We start from the raw sequence: 14,574 nt of genomic DNA on the forward strand, positions 1-14,574 counted from the left end.
GCAAAGGCAGAGAACAACATAAAAAGTTGCAGTGTTACAACATTCGCATTATACTCTCACAGCACTGCTGTTATTTTCACATTTTTATCTCGTGTATTTTTTTCTTTTTCGGATCGGGATGGGGGAAGAGATAGAATGAAAGCAAGAATGAACTGAATAAACAGTAAGAACTAGGGTGGCAGGTAGTCTATTGGTAGCCTAGTGGTTAAGGGATACTTTGGGATGTTGGCAATGAGGCCTGTTATCTACAGATGAACTCGTGGATACAATTTTTATGTCTTGAAGGAAGTTAGACGTAGTTCGGCGCGCCAATGCTAACTAGCATTGGCGCAATGATTGGAAGTCTATGGGTATGACTTCCAGTTATTGCGCTAACGCTAGTTAGGAATTGCGTTAGCACTAGTTAGCAACTTCCTTCAAACTACACGCGGAGACATAAAAGTTATCCACGAGTTCATCAGACTCTGTGGATGTAGATAAACATAAGTATTGCTTTAAGTATCCCTTTAAGAGCTTTGGGCAAGAAACCGAAACGTCGCAGGTTCAAATCCCCGAGCCGACTAGGTGAAAAATCTGTGCCCTTGGAGCAAGGCACTTAACTATAATTGCTCTTGTAAGTCGCTCTGGATAAGAGTGTCTGCTAAACTAAAAATGTAAATGGAGTGAAGGGGAGGGTGAAAAGGATGAAAAGGGAGATAGGCCTAGATCGAGGAAGAGAGGAAAAGATGTGAGAGAAAGAGAAAGCGTGGCCATTCATTTTAAAACAAAAACTCCACCGTTTGTGTGCAGGGAGTCCTGGCCCAGAAGGCAGCCCTTCTGATTTGATTAATTAACAGGACAAAAGGAGGAAAAAACAGATGGGCCCACAGAGGCACAGGCCCACAGAGGAACAGGGAACCCCCCCCCCACACACACACTCATTGTGCGGTTAAACACCTAAAACACGCACACCCACACAATATGCTCCACCAAATCACGTTTTTTCTAACACTCTCATTCACAAAATGTTTGCGAGGAAAACACACACAAATAGTTAACAAAAATGTGCTATCCTATCATCTCATACTTCAAGACAAAATCTGTTTAGAAACAGCCATAACAAGACGTTTGGAAGGTGGCTAGGCTATTGTACCACTGTGGACAGCGATTGGATTTGGGTCTGGGCTATCGGGGTCAATCTGCACAGCTGAACAATGGCAGAGTAATTAGTTAATGAAGTCCCCCTACCCCTAAGACCCAGCTAGGACAACCTGTGTGTGTGTGTGTGTGTGTGTGTGTGTGTGTGTGTGTGTGTGTGTGTGTGTGTGTGTGTGTGTGTGTGTGTGTGTGTGTGTGTGTGTGTGTGTGTGTGTGTGTGTGTGTGTGTGTGTGTGTGTTTTTTAATGTGCGAGTGAATGTGTGTGTGAGTGTTTTCATGTGTGTTTGTGAGTGTGTGTGTGTGTATGTGTGTGTTTTCATGCGTGTCTGTGACTTGATCAATTCCTTCAGGAGGGAAGATACACATTCAGGGATGATGCTATACTTCAGAAGAAACACTTTATTTCCTTCAATCCGATTAGGTTCCTTTCAGATCCATACTAATTACAGACCAGGGCCTCTCTGTCTCTCTCTTCCTTTCCATCTTCTCCTCCATCCCCTTCTCGTCTCCTCTGCCCGCCACCACCAGAGCGCTAATCTCCACAGAGCCATGACCTGCGACATTGCAAACAGCTAATGTTAATGCTAACCTAGTTCTCACCCCATATTTAGAATTTTTAGGTCTCACCCCATATGGAGACAAATCACCCACCAGTAAACAGACACACAGCCAAATCCAATGATCAGATTTGCAAGCGTAGCAGATTTTGTCATCATGCTAAATCTCTTTGCTTGCTCTGAGTCCAGTAATGAGTTATACCCTTGTGACAAAAACATTTAATAGCCTTTTCTTGGTGAGGCAGCTCAGCATTGATAGCTAACTTTATTTTTTTTTAATTGAACTTGGCAAGTCAGTTAAGAACAAATTCTTATTTACAAGGACGGCCTACACCGGCCAAACCCGGACAACACTGGGCCAATTGTGCGCCACCTTATGGGACTCGCAATCATGGCCGGTTGTGAAACAGCCTGGAATCGAACCAGGGTGTCTGTAGTGACACCTCTAGCACTGCGATGCAGTGCCTTAGACTGCAGCGTCACTCGGGAGCAGCGGTCATCACTAAATTGCTCTAGAATTACTAACATCAGTAGACTGTCCATTCATGTATGTATTAGAATCAGTAAATACATGTATGCATAAAGCACTGTTAGTAATCGGGTCAGTAATCTGCCTAAATTATAATCAACATAATTGTGTATTAATCTAATGCAATGGTTAACTACATGTAATACTAACGTTTATGGGCAGTTTATGACCAAATCAAATCAAACTTTATTTGTCACATGCACCGAATACAACAAGTGTAGATAGACCTTACTGTGAAATGCTTACTTACAAACCCTTAACCAGACCTTCAAATATGTTATTAAAGTGTAACCAAAGTTATTTCTCTTTCTCACACTCTTCATGAGGTATATTTAACGCAGTAGGATTAACATACCTAATAAACTGATTGGTTTACTTAGCTGTGTTGTGCTAGAACATCAACAAAAAATTGTGTGGGCTTGGAATTTGACTATGTGCTTTGGAAATCCATGCAATCCAAACTTACGTTGTACTAGTGACGACGATTTGATGTGCTAAAGTCTATTAGTAATATACTTTTTTTTTTTGCATAGTCAAAATGGGACCAGGGTCTAGTTCATTAGGCATCAAATGGAATAAATATGACTTAGACAGGACTACCCAGACTAGTCCAATAAGAAAGATGAATTTCCATTTTCCGGTACAAAACATTTTCCCATTAGGTGCACTAATAAAAAACGACCCTGGATAGTCCTACAGGAAACAACACGGGTCACCTTTCCTATGCACTACATCACACTACTGCCCTGTGTCCAAGTCCTCTGAAGCAGCCAAACAAGTAGAACTCTGTCTTTATGTCAAAACATCAACCATATGCATCGCTCATAGAAAACTTATTCAATTGGTCAATAGTGTCATTGTCAATAATAACACGAAAGTCGTCTAGATGTTGGCTTCTGAGGGCCGAGGCCTAACTTGAGATATGGGTGAATAACTCAAATGTTCATGCAAAACTACCCTTGACATCCCTGCATGATGTAGCCCTTTCCTCCAGTCAGTGACCAAAAGCGACCTCTTTGGCCTCATGGGTGGAATGCAAACCCAAAATTGAATACATTTCAACTCTATACCTGACATGGTACAGGTGGCTTCTTTTTTGTAAGCCCATAACCATGTGTGTGAGGTGTAGGTATCCACCTTTCCCTTTCCATTATATGGTTAGACTGTGCTATGTTTTCTATCTGAAATGTACAATTAGCAACACAGACTTTCCTAATCACGTAGTTGGCAAAAATACATCACATCTCTTCTATTTGTCCCCAGCTCTTTGATTTTACAGTGTCAAGCGTATTGTCACTGCTTTTCAAAGTGCTTAAACTTGCCCCCCCACCATTCCTACTGCCAAACCCCTCTCATTCACCTTGGTCTTTCTCTCTCTGTTTCTTTCTCACCCTCCATGGGGTTAGCATAGGAAAAAAACACTCAGAGTGTGGAACATTCTTTCTAATTCCAGAAAGGAATTTCACTCTCCTTCTCATCTCATCTCATGCTGGTCAAACAATAGCCATCCACAAGGGAGAGAGGGAAAACGGTTTGGAGGGAGAGAGGGAGGGAGCTTTCGAGAGGTAAAAGTGCACAAGGAAAGTAGAAGAGATACATAGAGAGAGAAAGCACGAGAGAGAGAAATGTTTGATGTAGATTGTAAAATTATGAGGAAAAAACATAGAACACTACCAACCAAAAGCACTGAGACCCAAATAATGGTGAATTATGCCTTTGTTACTGTGAGATTTTAAAACTCTATAAACGTACACCCAGAACCAAAAAAGCACAGTACAACAGCAAGCAGCTGACACCAATTGAAGAGTCCATAAACACAAACAACTTCTGGCAAAATTGGATAAAAAAAAAAAAATTGCGATACAAAATGGTGACATATGGACAACCCATATTAAAACACTATACAACACTGTTCAAATTGACACAAACGCAGAACAACGCCAAATTCACGAGAAGTTGAATGGTTTAGAAAAAGGACAATCAAAATCCATTGGACTCCCCAATTACTGACCAGGAGCTCTATAAGAAACTTCAGGCACTCAAATATAAAAAAGCATGTGGACCTGATGGCATCCTAAATGAGATGCTCAAACTCACTAGTGCAAAATGTCAATTGGCTATATTAAAACGGTTTAATTTGATCCTGAGTGTAGGTTATTTCCCTGACATCTGGAATCAAGGACTCATAACCCCAATCTTTAAGAACGGAGACAATTTGGCCCTAACAATTACAGAGGCATTTGTGTGAACAGTAACCTGTGGAAGGTTTTCTGTAGTATTATAAATATAAGAGTTCTAAACTTCCTTAATAAGCACAATGTCTTGAGTAAAAGCCAAATTGGATTTATACCAAAACATCGCACGACTGATCATATTTACACCCTACACATCCTGATAGATAAACATGTTCACGAAAATAATACCAAAATATACGCTTGCTTTATCTACTTCCAAAAAGCGTTTGATTCTATTTGGCATACAGGACTGTTCTGCAAAGTTATTGAAAGTGGTGTAGGGGGTAAAACATATGACATAATTAAATCAATGTTTACTGGCAATACGTGCAGCATTAAAATTGGCAAGAAAAGAACAGAATTCTTTAACCAGGGACGGGGCCTTCGCCAGGGTTGCAATCTGAGCCCTGCACTCTTCAATATTTACATCAACAAATTGGCCCCTATTCTAGAAAAATCCTCAGCCCCTGGTGTTAGTCTCCACAAATCAGAGGTTAAATCCCTACTCTTCACAGATGACCTAGGCCTGCTGTCACCCACAGCACATGGTCTACAGCAGAGCCTGGACCTGCTAGAGCAGTACTGCCAGACTTGGGCCCTGGCAGTAGACCCCAAAAAGACAAAATAATGATTTTCCAGAGAAGATCCAGATCTCAGGGAATTAGACCAAAGTTCTCAATTGGTACAAAATATAGAGTACTGCTCACACTACAATTACTTAGGTTTAAAAATAAGCTTCACTGGACACCCTAATGAGGCAGTGAATGAACTGAGAGAGAAAGCACGCAGAGCATTCTACGCCATTAAAAAACACATTCAAATTGAAATACCTATTAAAATTTGGCTAAAACTAATTGAATGTGTCATTGAACCAATTGCACTTTATGGCAGCGAGGTGTAGTGTCCACTTGCAAAACAAGATTTCATCAAAAGGGACAAACACCCCATTGAAACCCTGCATGCAGAGTTCTGTAAGATTCTCCTACTTGTCCAGAGGAAAACTACAAACAATGCATGCAGGGCAGAATTAGGCCAATATCCACTAATAATACAAACTCAAAAAAGAGCAATTCAGTTTTGGAAACATCTCAAATACAGTGACCCCCTCTAATATCATTACCAAGCTCTGCAATGCCAAGAGCTGAGCAAAGAAAAGAGTCCCCTCATTCAGCTGGTCCTGGGGCTACTAACACACCTACTAACACACTGAAGCCTCAGGACCAGAACATCCAATCAATCAGAATAAACCAAATTACAACACAGTCAAAACAAAACTACATTGCTTACTGGGAAACACAAGCACAAAGCCTAATGCAGTGCTATCTGGACCAAAATCAGCAGTACACCGTGGCTGTCACGCCCTGGTCAAAGTATTTTGTGTTTATCTTTATGTATTTGGTCAGGCCAGGGTGTGGCATGGGGTTTTTGTATTGGGGTGTGTTTTGTCTTGGGGTTTTGGTGTTAGTATTGGGATTGTAGCGTAGTGGGTTATCTAGCAAAGTCTATGGCTGTCTGGAGTGGTTCTCAATTAGAGGCAGGTGTTTATTGTTGTCTCTGATTGGGAACCATATTTAGGCAGCCATATTCTTTGAGTTTGTCGTGGGTGATTGTCCTATCTGTCCTATGTGTACTCTCCGTTAGTTTGCACAAGTATAGGCTGTTTTCGGTTTTCGTTTATTGTTTTGTAGTGTTCGTGTTTAGTCGTGTTTACGTGTTGTTTAAATAAATATGGATCGCAATCGACACGCTGCAGTTTGGTCCGACTCTCCTTCATCACAACTAGAAAGCCGTAACAGTGGCTAACTATTTGACCATGGCTACTGATCAAAACCTTAGAAAAACCTTGACAAAGTACAGGTTCAGTGAGCACAGCCTTGTCATTGAAAAGGGTAGACACAGGAAAACCTGGCTCCCTGTAGAGGAAAGGCTGTGCAACCACTGCACAACAGCAGAACCTGAGACATAGCTGCATTTCCTGACAATATGTCAAAAATATAAAACAATTAGTGTCATTTCCCCAAATTTGAAACCCTTATTCAAGGTTTCAAAGACCTCTCTGATGAGAGAAGGCTACCCGTCCTGTTGGGGAAGGACGCAGAGAGCTGTGGGTTGGCAGCGCACTACATTGCTGCCTGCCATAAGATGAGGGACAGTGTCTGACAGACCAATCAACCTGCACATGTCCTCTACTGTATGCTTATTGTTATTGTTGAATGTATGGTTATTTTGACCCTTGGTTATTGTTGTTACTGTTGTCCCGTTGACAATTTTGATTCCTATTATTTATTCTTATATTTACAATTCTCATATTGTTAATATCCAAAGCAAGCTTTGGCAATATGTACATTGTTACGTCATGACAATAAAGCAAATGTAATTTAATATAATTGAAAGAGAGACAGAATTAGGAAGACGGGAAGACCAAAATTGAGTACCTTTTTTTCCAATTACACAGAGACATAATTTATCCATTGACGTACTGTATGTGAAATCAGCACACCAGACATTTTCAGCACACCGAAACATAACACGGTGAGCTGCAAACCAAACCCTGCTGTGATTTCAGAGGCTTGGCCTCCTCCTACCTATGGCCAAGCATTAGCATCACAGACGCCCCTCTCATTCTCAAACATTATTCGCTGCGTCATCCAGACACGGTAACTCAATGATTGACCATCACACTTTTACACACACACATCAACACAGTAGAGCCCGGGGTCGTCAAATGTCAGCAAGCTCATCAGATATTCAAAGATCAGATTGAGAAAAACACGCACGCACACACACACACACAATTCTGACAATACAAGGCCTACTGTCACTAGGATCCACAAAGATATCGCCATGACACCCAACCCACACATCTGCTCCTGATTCCAAACCATTTCTGAAGTGTAAAATACCTAGTCTGGGTACCTGTCTCTGTAACAGTCGACTCTTTGTGTCATATGCCAAAGAAATGTACAAGGAGTGGAATGTAATAGCTGAACAGAGATGGCAACCAGGCTATAAAATACCAACAGGGTTACACAAAAAACATTACCACCTCGATCAAGTAAACAACAAGATATAAATGGTGTGATCTATTTATAGGATAAGTAACTTAATAGTATTTTTATCTGTCTTGAACAGGTGATTCATTTGGAGTGGTGGTCATATGAATACAACTCAACATCTTCACAAACATACTGTATATCTACCATGTTATGACAATGTGCTTACTGTATACACAAAACCCACTAATTTTACTGTAATTACTGTAGAATCTATAGCCTGTAGCCAGTGCATTTGCTTTGCAAAAAAATTATAATAGGCATATTATCACATCATAAACTGTTAGCTATATTGAAGAGGTGAATTGTAACTGAAAAACACGTTTTAGTTTAGTCAAAGCTATGTAACTAAGGACCTGTAAAACTACTTCCTATTGCTGTGTGGCTCAGTTGGTAGAGCATGGTGCTTGCAACGACAGCGTTGTGGGTTCAATTTCCATGTGGGGGGCAGTATGACAAAGCATGTACTCACTACTACTGTATGTTGCTCTGGATAAGAACATCTGCTAAATGACAAACATGTAAACAAATTTGAAGTTTACATCACTGGTTAATGGTATATTTAGAAAGTGCTTGTAGTAAGTTTATATATATAGATTCATTGTTAACACTTATGTTGGAGTCATTAAAGCTAATTTTTCAACCACTCCACAAATTTCTTGTTAACAAACTATAGTTTTGGTAAGTCGGTTAGGACATCTACTTTGTGCATGAAACAAGTAATTTTTCCAACAATTGTTTCCGGACAGATTATTTAACTTATAATTAATTCACTGTATCACAATTCCAGTGGGTCAGAAGTTTACATACACTAAGTTGACTGTGCCGTTAAACAGCTTGGGAAATTATGTCATGGCGTTAGAAGCTTCTGACAGGCTAATTGACATCATTTGACTCAATTGGAGGTGTACCTGTGGATGTATTTCAAGGCCTACCTTCAAACTCAGTGCCTCTTTGCTTGACATCATGGGAAAATCAAAAGAAATCAGCCAAGACCTCAGAAAAAAATGTAGACCTCCACAAGTCTGGTTCATCCTTGGGAGCAATTTCCAAACGCCCTGAAGGTACCACGTTCATCTGTACAAACAATAGTATGCAAGTATAAACACCATGGGACCACACAGCCGTCATACTGCTCAGGAAGGAGACGCGTTCTGTCTCCTAGAGATGAACGTACTTTGGTGGGAAAAGTGCAAATCAATCCCAGAACAACAGCAAAGGGCCCTGTGAAGATGCTGGAGGAAACAGGCACAAACGTATCTATATCCACAGTAAAACGAGTCCTATATCAACATAACCTGAAAGGCTGCTCAGCAAGGAAGGAGCCACTACTCCAAAACCGCCATAAAAAAGCCAGACTACGGTTTACAACTGCACATGGGGACAAATATCGTACTTTTTGGAGAAATGTCCTCTGGTCTGATGAAACAAAAATATAACTGTTTGGCCATAATGACCATCTGGAGGAAAAAATGGGATGCTTGCAAGCCGATGTTGAAGCAACATCTCAAGGCATCAGTCAGGAAGTTAAAGCTTGGTCGCAAATGGGTCTTCCAAATGAACAATGACCCAAAGCATACTTCCAAAGTTGTGGAAAATGGCTTAAGGACAACATAGTCAAGGTATTGGTGTGGCCATCACAAAGCCTCGACCTCATCCTATAGAAAATGTGTGAAAGCGTTAGCGAGCAAGGAGGCCTACAAACCTGACTCAGTTACATCAGCTCTGTCAGGTGGAATGGGTCAACATTCACCCAACTTATTGTGGGAAGGTTGTGGAAGGCTACCTGAAACGTTTGACCCAAGTTAAACAATTTAAAGGCAATGCTACCAAATACTAATCGAGTGTATGTAAACTTCTGACGCACTGGGAATGTGATGAAAAAAATAAAAGCTGAAATAAATCATTCTCTCTATTATTTTGACATTTGACATTTCACACACTTAAAATAAAGAGGTGATCCTGACTGACCCAAGACAGGGAATTTTACTAGGATTAAATGTCAGGAATTGTGAAAAACTATGTTGAAATGTATTTGGCTAAGGTGTATGTAAACTTCCGAAGTCAACTGTACGTCCTTATGACATAGTGGCTATTCTCCTTTGGGTGGCAGCAGTACATGCTGCATTGATCATGAAGACAAAAGTCCCCCTAGGCTGTCGAGTCACCATAATGTCCCCTGTGGATGTGAATGATTTCACCTAGGGCAACAGACCTGCTTCATGTAACCACACTTGCCTTCTATCCTCCCTCTCTCTTTCACCCTCCAGGGCCAGGCAGTGTGTGTTTGTGGTAATAGTAGTGTGTGCACATGTGAGAGTATGTATCGAGGGGTGGAGGATGGAGAAACACCCACACATCCATTGCTGACAAAGCTGTATGCAACACAAAGTCACACAGACACATACTCACACCTTGTAAAGTCATTCAAATGTTGATATTAGCAGCAATCAATCTTTGTGTTGGCCATCAACAACAAAGTGTTTAGACACAAGCTTCGTCAATGGTTATGTTACTGTGCGTGGCATCACCAGTCGGCTTCAAACACTACAGTGATTTCCATAGAATTAGAATGAATAGACCTGACATTTCCATTCAAGTAAACCAGTGTTGTGTTCGAGACCACCTAAAGCCAGAGCGATTGAAGACCAAGACCGGAGTGTCTGGGGAGATAAATCTAGCTAGCTAAGTCAGCCATTGGCTAGGCCATCAGAAGCTAGATAGAAGGCATCTGCCATTCAACTGTATTAGGGCAACATTTTGAAGTGACAGTGGAATCAACAAATCACATTTTTACTTGCTTAAACCACATCGGGAGACCCTTTTCGACGTCTGGGAAACATACAGATATATATTTTTTGGGGGGTGGGGGGGTATTGAGGAGTATTTTTGTAATAATAATGTGTTCTTTTTCTGTTGTTGCTCAATCTTATTGGGTGGGACAGGCTCCCCAGTGGGTGGGCCTGTGTCCACCCATGCCTACGCCCCTGGTGTAAACAGGGCATGATGACTGAATTGCGCATCACAAATAGCCTACTAACCAAGACTTCGGGACCAACCTTTTTCAATACCTGGTTTGCATACCCTTTGTTGCCTAAGTGAGCATTTACTGGTAGATATCATACGTTGAAACTAGAGGTCGACCGACTATGATTTTTCAACGCCGATACCGATTATTGGAGGACCAAAAAAGCCGATACCGATTAATCTGACTATTTTTTTTTGTTGTAATAATGACAATTACAACAATACTGAATTAACACTTATTTTAATTTAATATAAAACATCAATAAAATCAATTTGCCACAAATAAATTATGAAACATGTTCAATTTGGTTTAAATAATGCAAAAACAAAGTGTTGGAGAAGAAAGTAATATGTGCCATGTAAAAAAGCTAACGTGTAAGTTCCTTGCTCAGAACATGAGAACATATGAAAGTTGGTGGTTCCTTTTAACATGAGACTTCAATATTCCAAGGTAAGAAGTTTTAGTTAATATAGTATTTATAGGACTATTTCTCTCTATATCATTTGTATTTCATATACCTTTGACTATTGGATGTTCTTATAGGCACTATATTATTGCCAGTGTAACAGTATAGCTTCCGTCCCCCTCCTCGCCCCTACCTGGGCTCTGACCAGGAACACATCGACAACAGCCACACTCGAAGCATCGTTACCCATCGATCCACAAAAGCCGCGGCCCTTGCAGCGCAAGGTGAATAACTACTCCAAATCTAAAAGCGAGTGACGTTTGAAACAGTATTAGCGCACACCCAGCTAACTAGCTAGCCATTTCACATCGGTTATACCAGCCATTAGGCTGATAGGCTTGAAGTCATAAACAGCGCTGTGCTTGCGAAGAGCTGCTGGCAAAACGCACGAAAGTGCTGTTTGAATGAATGATTACGGGCCTGCTGCTGCTCAGTCAGACTGTTCTATCAAATCAGACTTAATTATAACATAATAACACACAGAAATACGAGCCTTTGGTCATTAATATGATTGAATCCGGAAACTATCATTTCGAAAACAAAACGTTTATTATTTCAGTGAAATACGGAACCGTTCGGTATTTTATCTAACGGGTGGCATCCCTAAGTCTAAATATTCTTGTTACATTGCACAACCTTCAATGTATGTCATAATTACGTAAAATCCTGGCAAATTAGTTCGCAATGAGCCAGGCAGCCCAAACTGTTGCATATACCCTGACTCTGCGTGCAATGAATGCAAGAGAAATGACACAATTTCACCTGGTTAATATTGCCTGCTAAACTGGATTAGTAGTTATAACTAGTGATTATGATTGATTGTTTTTTTATAAGATAAGTTTAATGCTAGCTAGCAACTTACCTTGGCTTCTACTGCATTCGCGTAACAGGCAGGCTACTCGTGGAGTGCAATGTTTAGAGCGTTGGACTAGTTAACTGTGCGGTTGCAAGATTGGAACCCCTAAGCTGACAAAGTGAAAATCTGCCGTTAACCCACAGTTCCTAGGCCGTCATTGAAAATCAGAATGTGTTCTTAACTGACTTGCCTAGTTAAATAAGAGGTATAACAAAAGTTATTTTAAAAAAATTTAATCGTCGGAAATCGGCGACCAAAAATACCGATTTCCGATTGTTATGAAAATTTGAAATCGGCCCTAATTAATCGGCCAACCTCTAGTTGAAACGTCTTTCCTACCCTACCGATGTCATTCTTCTGTGAGCTGCTCCATTCCAAAACCAGTTGAGCACTACACGCTCTTGTTGCCTGCAGATGATATTCTGCTAAAACTAGGCTGTGTGCGGCACGCAGGTGAATAGATTTCACGTGCTTTGTGATTGTGTAGGCTACTTTGTGCATGATTTATCTATTGTACTACATCATTGATATACCTACACTATACTTATCAAAGTAGTATACCTACACTACTACTTTGATAAGCATCAGTGGGGAATAAGAAGTGAGTCTATGCAATGTCCATTTTTTTAAGTGGGTATATGGTGTATACCAGCGTATACCCTCCACTATGCCACTGGCCCTTTGTGTTTTACAAAAAGTACACTCTCCTATATGAGTGCGCTGGTATTACCGTTGCTGTCCTTTCAGCATCATGAACCTGCCACACACTGAATGTCCAATAGGTCCGCCACTGAGCAAACATGTCTATACTAGATACAAATACTGACAGTATTAATGTTTCAAGAAAGGAGTGTATATATTTGGCCTGGCAAAGTAGTATGCGCTGACTGAATGAAAGCTGATAATGATGAGCTTTGTACTCCGCTGGTCTCGGGAAGAAATTGCAAGTCCTCACTGTCCGAAACCGAGTCAAGGCCGAGCACAAATGTATTGGACACCGAGACAAGACTAAGACAAGACCGGTCTCGAGTACTACAACACTGAAGTCAACATAGCCCAGGGGATCCCAAACTGTTTTGGCCAACGACCCCATTTTGATATTTAAAATAAATTGCGACCCCACCATGTAAAAAGGTGATGTAATCAACGGCCAATGTTACATTTCTTAATTGGGGCTATGAAAAGAACATAATAATTATTGATGTTATTTCCCCCCAGTCTGATGTATTTCCTGGTCTTGTCCACTCTGCTCTAATGAGTCCTGCGGTGGCTTGTGGACATTGTAGAGTGAAACAGAAGACATGTACGTGTTTCTGAGAGTCTTATCTTTCAGTGATGGGGTCATAATATTTTGTAGCTTAAACCATTAAAAACAGAGACACATTTGTTGGAAGGAAACAGAAACCGCTGTTTATTACATGGGAATCTAGCAGTTACCAGAGGTTACTGAAGTAAATGTGGTTCTATGAACTAGGGGTCTGCGTTTCTCCTGCAACCCCATATTCAAATCAGGTAACCCCACATGGGGTAGCAGGCCCTAGTTTGGGAAATGCTGACATATTGGCCCAGTGTAGTACAGGTTAGGGTTTGGCCGGGGTAGGCCTTCATTGTAAATAAGAATTTGTTCTTAACTGACTTGCCTAGTTAACGAAATAAAAAAGAATAAAAAGGACTGAACTCAAGACCTAGTTGACAACAATAGACCGCTTCAAGTTTTTGTAGGCTTAACTTAATCTAAACAGTTCTCTGATTTTGGTTAAACGTAATTGAAGAGTTTTACGAACTCACCGTGAGTCACAACCCAACTTATGTTTCACAGCCCTAACATTTTTTTTTGTCTAAAACACTACTTTCTTTTTGGTGTGAGAGAGCTCAAGCCTCCTCCTCCCTGTCTCAGTCCCCAGGTAACCATGGTGATGAACAGCAAGAAAGAACCTTTCTTGTTGGCTGCCCTAAACCAGCATTTGGTTGTAAGGGGAGGAAGGAGGCTCCCATAGTATCTCCCAAACTTTTCTACCAGGGCCTACCTTTTCATTACATGGTATACAACAGTATGGTATATATTATGTCATCCATATAAAATACATAGATGCATGTAGGCCTAATAATAAATGTACTGTTCTAAAATCAGATTAAATAAATAGAAGGATGCCAGCATAAACTTACTGTTTTAGAATCCAGCTCATGTCTGTTTTGCGCCAAAACTTTATCCACACCAGCTTGGTCTATGTATGTGACAAACCCGAATCCCCTGAAGAAAAAAACAATGCCTTTGAATTATAACTGGCTGACACAACAAAACACAACCTATCACCCAGGCGATAAAGAAAATAAACCAATGAGCGCGCGCCTATGATAGGACGGTGAGGTGCACACGCCTCCTTACCTTGATCTCTTCGTAACTGGATCTCGCATCACCATACACTCCTTCACCTCGCCGAATTTACAGAAGTATTCATTCAAACCCTCTGTAAAAAAAAAAATATATATATATGAAAGGATGGTCGAACAGCGTTCCAAAGACGAAATATTATTTAAATGTAGGCAATAATAGGGTATTTAAGACGACAGACTACGCATCTGAGCAAGACCACGTTGTTGTTTGTCTGTCGAAACGTCATTCATTGAAAGTAGGATAAGGGTAGACTATTCAACTCATGGCTGTCTGGGTTGATAGCCCATGTTATAATATGTTGATACAACCATAGTTACT

General features: G+C 40.7%; 1 protein-coding gene across 2 annotated transcripts in view; it reads right to left on the reverse strand.

Moving 5' to 3' along the window:
- Positions 1-14,574, reverse strand: part of LOC109891240 (RNA-binding protein Musashi homolog 1) — a 42,631-nt gene that overhangs the window by 26,828 nt on the left and 1,229 nt on the right. For both annotated transcript variants that reach the window (XM_031825380.1, XM_020483626.2), the window contains exons 3-4: positions 14,248-14,329; positions 14,028-14,112 (exon numbers count right to left, since the gene is read on the reverse strand). In XM_031825380.1, coding sequence (XP_031681240.1) covers positions 14,028-14,112; positions 14,248-14,329 — 167 coding nt within the window. The remainder of the gene's footprint in view (positions 1-14,027; positions 14,113-14,247; positions 14,330-14,574) is intronic.

This window comes from Oncorhynchus kisutch, linkage group LG5 (assembly GCF_002021735.2).
Source record: "Oncorhynchus kisutch isolate 150728-3 linkage group LG5, Okis_V2, whole genome shotgun sequence".
In the NCBI taxonomy this organism is placed as follows: domain Eukaryota; kingdom Metazoa; phylum Chordata; class Actinopteri; order Salmoniformes; family Salmonidae; genus Oncorhynchus; species Oncorhynchus kisutch.